General features: G+C 42.4%; 1 protein-coding gene across 1 annotated transcript in view; it reads left to right on the top strand.

Annotated features, from left to right (window-relative positions):
* The first annotated feature begins 270 nt into the window (after positions 1–270).
* CC2D2A (coiled-coil and C2 domain containing 2A) overlaps positions 271–10105 on the top strand; it is a 140526-nt gene continuing 130691 nt past the window's right edge. The window contains exons 1-3 of the mRNA XM_011984135.1: positions 271–463; positions 6331–6387; positions 9188–9271. Of these exons, the coding sequence (XP_011839525.1) occupies positions 6349–6387; positions 9188–9271 (123 nt within the window). The 5' untranslated portion in view covers positions 271–463; positions 6331–6348. The remainder of the gene's footprint in view (positions 464–6330; positions 6388–9187; positions 9272–10105) is intronic.

Raw genomic sequence — 10105 nt, 5'->3', positions numbered from 1 at the left:
TTAGACAGCTTCACCATGTAATGATGACCTTTTAAGATTCTAAATCGCCCCACCTCTGAGCCTGTTCTTCATTGGAAATGCAAGACGACCAGATGACATGAGGGAGGGGCGGCTCTTAAGGCTTAATCTAATTTCCAGTGCTGCCCATGTTGATTTCTCTCAGTCCTTCTCCTGCAGGCTGTGCGTCTCTGCTTACCCAGCATGCTTGTACTCCACTACTGGAAGTAACCTGTCACTTTAAAAGAAAAAAAAAGCCACCGAGTGACCTTCCTTAGGAACGGGTTGCTAAGCTGGTGTTTTTGCTCCAAGACATGGCTGCAGCTTCCCAGGGAGGAGCCCAGGGGCATCTCCAACACTCAGCCTTTCCCTCTGGACCCTTTTAAAAGATTCTACAGCACCATCTCTCTCCACTTCCATCCTAGAAAGCAGAATCTGCAAAGTGCCTTTTGTAAAGTTTCTTAAGGTAAATCAGTCCCTAACCGGACTTTGGGCTGCAACAATGATTTCCTGTTTTCAGTTACCGGGCTTGAAATTCAGCCTCTCCCAGATACAATGAGACTGGATTTAATGAATTGTAAATTTAGGGGCTCTCATCATTATTTATGTTTTTACTTTCTGAAATGGGAACATAGACCATTACTTGGCAGCTTTGATTTGAGCTGCTATCTGGTATCTGGTTTGCAGGAAATGTAAGTACAGTTCATCACAAGCCCTGAGTGAAAATGCTCTCTAACCAAAGCTCGGTGAAACATTAGCTGCATGTTGCACTTATGGGCCTTTTAGTTCAAACTGGCTTAAGGGGAGAAGCACTAGTCACTGCAAAATACACTTTTCTTGGTATCAGACAGAGAAAGGGCTACTAACCACAGTGCTGAGAGTTGCTGTGCTTTCCAAAGACTTCAAGAAAATCTACTGGCTACAACTTAAGCTGACTGTTTGTTTCCCCTCATTGCAAAGAGGTGCTATGAAAAGCTAATAAAGTCGAATAAGATATATGTTTGCTATTGCATTTTCATATAACCTTTTCTGCAAATAAATTCAGTGCCAGGATGAAATCTCTCTCTCTCTCTCTCTCTCTCTATCTCTACATATATATATATATATATACACACACACACACATATATATATCCTAGAGCTCACTTATAGAGTCATTCATTCAAACATTTATGGAGCATCAACAATGCACCAGGCAATAAACTTAAGTTTAGAGGGTGCAAACATAAATTAGACCAGGTCAGAAGCTCAGAGTTTGCTGGGAAATTAGACCTATAAACACATGATAAGAGTACAATGAGCTAAGTGCCATAAGAGATTTATAAAAACACTGAAAGCACAGCGGGATGACATCCAGGGAGGGGCTTCCAGCACTTACCACATCGTGTAAATGCACTGGCCATATATCACATAACACAGCTCAAATATGCTCCCCATATGTACTCTTCAAAGCCAATGTATATTATATTGAGCTGATTCAATGATTCTATAAAGCTATTTGTCACTAACCTTATGCTAAGGGAAACTGCAGCTGGAATAACTTACAGAATAAGACAATGTATACCAAAAGAATGTATGTGGCACCTCCCCAGGTGTCCAAGCTCCAGGATGGAACAGAAAAATGTTCTCAGGGTGTGAGGGAGAAAATACTCCTGGGTAGAAGTGCAGGAGGTTGCAGAAGCACCATACATGGAAACAGCAAGGCAACTGCCCTGGGCCTGGCTGAAGGCAAGGAGAGATGGAACATGAGTTATGGTAGCTGGGGGTTGAAGACTGGAGCCAAAGGTGGGTGGGCTTGAAAATCACCTAAGGTCTCTTTCATGACTCCTCTTCTATCCCCCAAGCTCTTTTCCCTCCTCATTCCTTTTTTCCACTTTCCCTCCCCACAATCACTTTCTCTTATTAACAAAACCTACCAATATTGAGAGCCCAGTCTGTGCTAGGCATTTTGCTACACACATTTCATCATTTAGCCCTTATAAATTAATCATCCTTCAAGGTAGGAAGTATGATTGCAATGTTGCAGACCAAAAAAAAATGTGTTTCAGAGAAGGGAGGGCATTGTTCCAAGATCACACAGTTAATAAAAAAAGCTGAAGTTGGAACTCAGGTCCACATATTCCTTGGCAAAGAAATACGTGGGCCACTCTTCCTATAAACCCATGTTTTTGCCATCCTGGAGTAGGGCATATATATTGCATGATTTTTTAGCAACCAATATGGAGTTGAGATGCATTGTATCTCAACCTCCAGGTATGGCTCTGATCCATTGATGACTCTTAAGAATAGACCATTTATTCAGATGAAGGTGTCAGTACTTTTCTTGAAAAAAATGTTTGGTTTTCTGCACTGAGTAAAATAAATAATTGACTTAATGTAGCCTAAGCCTTTTCTCACCAGTGCTTCACAGCTTTCAACTGTAAATATTTCCAGAATAGTGGGCTATTCTGGAAAGCATAGAATAATTATTGATGCCATTGCAAAAGCAAGAATAAATGGTGAGACAGTGGGGTAGAGTGGAGTGAGGGAGGACTTGGGAATCAGAGTCTTGGGGTCAAGTTCTGGATGTGACATTTAATAATTATAACCTTGGGCAAATCATGCAAACTGTCAGAGCCTCAGTTTACTCATACACAAATTGGGGCACATACTGCTAAGCTAGACATGTTATTGTGAGGACTAAAGAGAACATATGTCTAGAGTTAGCACAAAATAAGTGTGCAGTAAATCATAGCTATTTTGATGTTGTCAGTAGGAATATATTAACAAGTACCAATGCATAAGATGATGGCAAGCTGCATATTAAAACCAGGCAGTATTGATTTATCTTTTCTTAGCAACAGTGTTCATATAAAAAGTAAATTTCCTTGTCATTTGATTTCCTTAGAAACTCATTTAAAGGAAATGATCAGGAAAGAATGAGGAGAAAAGAAAATCCCATTACATTTTTCATTTTCTACTTCTATTTTTTATTTCATATAAAGCATTTTTTAACTTATAGAGAACTTTTTTTAGTTACTAAAATATTTCACAGGTTTTTTGTTTGTTTGTTTTATTTTTTTTTTTCGGTTTGCAATGACCGGAGTTGTTTATTAGAGAACTCTTGTGTACTTTTACATTTCATCTTTATTTTCCGCCCCCTCATTCACTCTAGGTTACCTTCTTGCCTCTCTATTTTCTTAGCTGCTTTTACATTTTCCTTCCTTTATTTTTTGTACACTGTGATGAAGTTTGTAGAGAAGACAATAGAATTTCAGATGTTTTATTTCCTTTTAACATGGTAATTCCCCTGTGGGGTCAGTGAAACCTTGAGCTCAGATGAGCTGCTTAAATGACCTGACCAAGTCCCAGTTAAGATTTGGGTTCCATGGATATTAGAAAGGGCTTATGATTTGTCAGCCATATGCCTGTTGTTTCTCCACATGGTTTCTCACTTAATCCTCACAGAAGACTAGAAAAAACAGTGGAGCTTTAAATAGTCCCAGAATGTGGCTATGGAACCACAGGCAATAAGTCAGTGACTTAGTCATTCATTTGACAAGTATATATTGAATGTCCATGATGTCCCATAATCCTAGTCTCTGGAGGTAAACAATAAACAAAATAATGTTTCTGCCCTCTTGTAGCTATATTTTAATGGATATAGGCTGACATTAACAAGTATGTATATTGAGTGGTGATAAGTACTATGAAAAAATCATTGTAAGGTAGTTAAGGAATTCCAGGAGGGTATTGGGAGGAGATCATTGTGTTGCGAATGGTCAGGGAAGAGCTCTCTGATAATGAAATTTCAGCAGAGACCAGAAGAAAGTGAAAGAGCAAGAGCCATGCAGATATCTTGGGGAAAAGGAGAACTAGGTAGCAGGAACCGCAGGTGCAAAGGTCCTGAGGCAAGAGGATTCAAGTGCAAATCACACAGGGCTTGTAGGCCTTGGAAAAAACTTTCGGTTTTACTCTGTGGACAAAGGGAAATCACTGGAGGATTTTGAGTGAAGCAACGTCATGATGTCACTCAAATTTTTATCAATTTGCACTGGCTTCAATGCAGAGAATATGGTAGCCCAGCAATGTGGGAAGGTGAGAAATTAGGAGGTACTTGCAGTAGATTTCAAGAGAGAAGATGGTGTTTGACCATGGTGATAATAGTGGAAATGTTTAGAAGTGATTAGATCCTGAATATAATTTGAAGCCAAAACTGGCCGGATTGCTGATGGATTGAGTGTGGTGTGTCATGTGAGACTGAGAAAGGAGTTAAGAACAACTGCAAGGTTTCTGGCCTGAGCAAAATGGATTTCTGTGTATTACAACAGGAAAACTGCAGTACAAAGCAGGCTCAGGAATAAAAGCAAAGAACTTTATCTGAGGTATGTCAAGCCAAGTGAAGGTGTCCATCAAGCAGATACTTGAGTCTGGAATTCTGGGGAGATGTCTGGACCCGGGATGTAAATTTGGGAAGTATCAGCATGCAGATGGTGTTTAAATCCAAGAGACATGATGAGATGGCCAGAGGAATGAAAACAGGCAGAGCTAAGCCCCAGAGCACTCCAATCTTTGGTGGTCTGAGAGATGGGGAGAAACCAGCAAAGGAGTTTGAGAAGGAGCAGTCAGTGGGTAAGAGGAAAACCAAGAAAGAACTTGTCCCAGGAGCCAACTGAAGAAAGTATCTCCAAAGAAAGGGATGGGTGACTTTCATCACTAAATGTCTCTGACCTTTCCGTGCCTGGCTGATTTCACCCACAAGTAAGTGAGAAGATGCAAATGACAAACATGGCATGTTCTCACTTATGTGTGGGATCTAAAAATCAAAATCATTGCACTCATGGAGATAGAAAAGAGAAGGATGGTTACCAGAGGCTGGGAAACGTAGTCAGGGGTTGGGGGAGGTTGTCTAATGGATACAAAAAAAAATAGAAAGAATGAATAAGACCTAGTATTTGATAACACAATGAAAGGACTATAGTCAATAATAATTTAATTGTACATTTAAAAATAACTAAAAGAGTATAAATAGATTGTTCGTAACACAAAGGATAAATGCTTGAGGGGATAGATACCCAATTTTCCGTGATGTGATTAAGCGTCGCATGCCTGTACCCAAATATCTCATGTACCTCATAAATATATACACCTACTATGTACCCACAAAAATTAAAAACGTAGAAAATGTTTTAAATGTCTCTGACCAAGCCAAGTAAGATGAGGACTGAGAATTGATCACCAGACATGGCAAGGCTGGGGTCACTGGAGATGAATCATTGGCAAGAGGAGTTGAAGAGCATGCTAGACCCCAAAAATAAAAACAAACTGGAAAGAGAGGGAATGTTTTGAGGGATTTTTCTATAATTGTTGAAAACTTGAGCAACAGCTAGAAAGAGAAGTAAAGTTAAGAGAGGGCTTTTTTTGGCTGGGAGCGGTGGCTCACGCCTGTAATCCCAGCACTTTGTGAGGGCAAAGCAGGCTGATCACAAGGTCAGGAGTTCAAGACCCACCTGACCAACATGGTAAAACTGACCCTACTAAAAATATAAAAATTAGCTGGGCGTGGTGGCACACACCTATAATCCCAGCTACTCAGAAGACTGAGGCAAGAGAATCGCTTGAACCTGGGAGGCGGAGGTTGCAGCGAACCAAGATCATGCCACTGCACTCCAGCCTAGGCAACAGAGTGAGACTCTGTCTCAAAAAAAAAAAAAAAAACAAAACCAAACAAAAAAAAACTGTTGGGGGGCTTTTTTAAAGGAAGGGAAAAATTACAGCATTTTTTTCCACTGGTAAGAATGAGCCAATAGAGCAGGAAGAAAATCCAGGTGAAAGTGAAGAATTGTCAGGATCAAGGGCCTGGAGGGGGAGGAATGATAGGGCCCAGTGCACTATTGAAGGAGGGGCCCCATGGGGACATGGGGTTCATAGTAGCAAGTGGAAGCAGAGGAGGTGGCGGTGGCTCAATGTGGTAGGAGGGGAAGGGGATGCAGAAGCCCTCTCTGGTCTTGTCTTTTTACTTAGTGAAATAAGGGCCAAGGTCAAGGGCAGAGAGTGCGGAGGGGCAGTAGTGGAGAGGAGCTGTAAAATGGTCCTTGTGGAGCTGGATTCCAACCAGTGCCATCCAACTCTATGGGCACAGTAAAGATGTGGGGACAGGGAGACTTGGCATCCTTCCTTTCCTCTGGCATTATCTCCACCAGTCCTGGGGTCTGCCAGGGTTCCTGTGAGCGGAAAGTCTACTCAGCTCAAACACTTCACTTACCATCACGGCCAGCCTCATATATATCCATAGTAAGAGAAGCAGTATTTCATTGATTTCAAAATGCCTGACTTCTTCATTATTCTTTGTCAGGGACCCATTCCAGCCAAAATGAATCCCAGGGAAGAAAAAGTAAAAATAATTACAGAGGTAAGTGGCCACTTCGATGTCCTCTCTAGGGATGTGTTTGTGTGTGCACGCTTATGTTACACTTGCTTGTGAATGAGGAAGTTAGGCCAACCAGCATCTATTGCACATGTTAAAAGAAAAGCTTTACATGAATTAAATTCAGCAGAGTCTAATTGTACAAAGAACAATTTGTGAATTGGGCAGCCCTCAGAACCTGAAGAGACTCAGAGAGCTCTGCTCTGCTCTGTGGGCAGACAGCATCTATGGACTGAAGATGGAAGTGGAGTACAGACACAGCTGGATTAGCTACACCTCAGCGTTGCCTTATTTAAACATGGTCTGATCAGTAGGCCACCTGTGATTGACTGAAGCTCAGCTGCTCTGATTGGCTGAGACTCAGCTATCTGCTACAGAAGTACACTTTAAGTCAGGCTTTCAGTTAGTTTACTAAGATTGCAGTTCGTTATGTAAGAACTCAAAGTAGAGTTATCCTCAACCCACATTTAGTTTAACACACACCTACTAAATGCACCCTGAGGGTGCTTATCAGATATGTGGTGGAGAAGGGGAGGTGGATGGTGAAGGAAATGCAGTCCTGCTGACATTCCGAGATCTTACTTCTACCTGAATGCTCTGAAGCTGTTTTGTCACTGTTCTATGAACTCTGACACATAGCAGCTCTAAGTTACTACCTATTATTGGGCCTAGCTCTGCCTGAAGCACGCTGATTTCTAAAGACATTCAGAGTGAAGGTAACAATTGTAGACACCCGCTAATAGAAGCCTCTGTCCATGGAGTCCTGCAATTTCTGACTCATTGTACGTAAAAACTCATTAAAGCACTGCCCACACCAGAGAAGGGAGGCTGTCTAGTTTGGAGACTGCAGACCATCCAACAAAAGAGAGTATTCCTCTCAATCCTTACTTCTCTCTCATTTCAAGGGCTCACTGGCTTGAGACAACAAAGACAGAAATGGAGATGATATGTGCTGTCCAATGCAGTGCTCCAAAAAGCCTGAGGAAACTCATTATAAAACCATGCAGATTAACTTTAAGCAAGATGGTTGGGCACGGTGGCTCACGCCTGTAATCCCAGCACTTTGGGAGGCTGAGGCAAGTGGATCACCTGAGGTTGGGAGTTCGAGACTAGCCTGATCAACATGGAGAAACCCCATCTCTACTAAAAATACAAAATTAGCCAGGTGTGGTGGGGCATGCTGTAATCCTAGCTACTCCGGAGGCTGAGGCAGGAGAATCACTTTGACCCAAGAGGCGGAGGTTGCGGTAAGCCGAGACCATGTTACTGCACTCCAGCCTGGGCGACAGACTGAGACTCCGTCTCGAAAATAAATAAATAAATAAATAAATAAATAAATAAATAACTTTTAAGCAAGATCAAGTACCGACAAACCCACATAAATTTATATTTGCTTATTCATTCATGTAACCAAATATGTTTTGTGCCTATAGTCCCTGGGAATACAGCAGTAAACAAATCTTGTGCCCTCATGGAATTTACATTCTATCTTATTTGACGTCCTACTGGATCGTTAGAATAGAGGATGAAAACATCGCGGAAAAGCAAAAGATTACGTAGGTTTCTCACAAGTCCATTCTAAGTCAGTAAAAACTTAGAATTGAATTAAAAGCCATGCTTGCACACCACAATATAATTATCTTCTTGTAATCTAAGTTGGCGAATCCTCTGAACTAAGAACACTTCCTATTTGGCAGGCCCAAAGAAGGAGTCCAGAGTGAGGATGCAGCTCAGAGGACAAGTCAGAGATCAGGTCACACACACGAAGGAAAGGCCCAAACCAGGGCTATTCTCTCGTTCGACTTCACTTCCCTCCTCTGTTATTGCGGTTCATGTCTACCCTAACCCCAGTGGCCAAGGGGAGTCAGGAGTAATTGAGGTCTGCCCCGGAAACCTGCATGAAATTTCTTTGAAATCATGTATCTTTAAAAATCATACTTTGTGTTCCAAATTTGTTTCAGTATAAAAACAATACAAAAAATCCTAGTTTTAGGAAAAAATTTCTAGTAAGTTTGGTGTACTCCAGAGAGGTTCTGTGTTGATCTTGCAACTTCTTATTCACCCAGGGACACCTGTGCCCCAGTTTATAAAACTCTAGGACTAAAAAACTTGACAGCTTGTAGTAGACTTGAGAGCTTTGAGCTCTAACAATTTATGACTAAAACATTAGAAAGTGTAAGGTGGAAAGAGGAAATGAAGTTTGCGCCGTGAAAGGATTTTTTTCCTTTTCAAAAAAAAATCTGCCAAAATTTCCTTTAATCTGAAGCATTTGTGATGATGTAACATTGTATCCTTATTATCCTTTTCCTGTGCCGGTAAGGCCAAGAAGCAGAAAAACTTAACCTGTGAAATCCCTAATATGATTCTGATGTCTGTCCTGGGCTGTGGTTCTCTGTCTGTCCTAGCAGATTCACTTGTTGGTCGCCTTTCTTAGACTGTGACTTTTAAGAGCAGACAGCATATGGTTTTCAATTCTGTGTCGCAAGAGCCTGGAACATAGTAAATGCTCAGTAAATGTTGTATGCATGAACGAGGACCTGGAACCATGGAAGATCCAACATCATCTCGTGTATGATGTTCCAATATGGATATGACTTTTCGAAAACGTGTCTGTGTTGAGAAGAGTGGATGATGATAGCCGCACAGATTGTTAACTGTTCCCCCACTCCTACTGAGCATTACTGCATAGAAGCCCAGGGTCAAGATGGGGGTTTTAATTTTAATACCTAAAAGTCATACCTCTCTCCCTGTCTTAAGATTCTCTCCCTCTTGCATTTTAACAAAGGAGTTCATTGAAAATGATGAGGATGCAGACATGGGAAGACAGAAGAGGAACTCAAAGGTTCGAAGACAGCCAAGAAAGAAACAGGTAGGAAGTGACAAGAAACTGTGTCTGTGTGTTGTGTCACCGATCAACAACCTGCCTGCATCCCCAGGGCCATACAGCATCCACAAGGGCAGCCTTCCTTCCTTGGTACCAACCTTTGGCCTGCTCTGGGGGACTGTGAGGCGAGGATGCAGATGGGATGGTCCAGGATGCAGATGGGATGGTCCAGGATGCAGGAGCCTGATTCAGAGACTTACAGATGAGCCTCACAGTCAGGCGGGGGTCCATACTTGGGGCATTTTTACTCTAAGTTTTCTCCATCTCCTAAAGAGGAGTCTAGAAAAGATGAAAGGAGCCTGTTTTAGTGCTTCATTGAAGGCCATAGACTATGATGGGCAGTAGATGGCAGTAAAGGATTACAAATCTTGGAAAACTCCCTCTTTTTCCAACTCCAAGCCCAAATTCTGTCTTTGAGGCAGAAGCCAACTCCTTTCTCCCGAGCCTGCTGGCAGATCCTCCCCTACCTCTCCACAGGAGTTCCCCTCCTAGGCTGGGAGCGTCCTGTGCAGGGTAAATCTTTCCCAGGTAAGTCCTTGGTAAGGAGTTGTCCTCTGAGAAGGGAGGCAGGGAAGCAGCTATTGTGGATGGGAGCTCTGCTTGGAACAATCGAGATGCCAGCAGGGGAGGGAGGGGAGAGAAGCGCCATTTTGAGCCAGTAGTCACGTGAAGGGGCTGCAGAGCGGGGTGGCCAGGAGAGATGAGGAGGTCACAGGGAGACAGAAGAGACCTCCCTCCTAGCCACCCCCTTGCTCAGCATACTCGTTGGGGTAATCTGGGCAGAGGAGTCACTTTCAGCCTTTCCTGCAGGCTGGGATG

Source organism: Mandrillus leucophaeus, unplaced genomic scaffold (assembly GCF_000951045.1).
Source record: "Mandrillus leucophaeus isolate KB7577 unplaced genomic scaffold, Mleu.le_1.0 Scaffold261, whole genome shotgun sequence".
In the NCBI taxonomy this organism is placed as follows: domain Eukaryota; kingdom Metazoa; phylum Chordata; class Mammalia; order Primates; family Cercopithecidae; genus Mandrillus; species Mandrillus leucophaeus.
The sequence above is the reverse complement of the archived record's forward strand: the minus strand, read 5'-3'. Positions and strand labels throughout refer to the sequence as shown.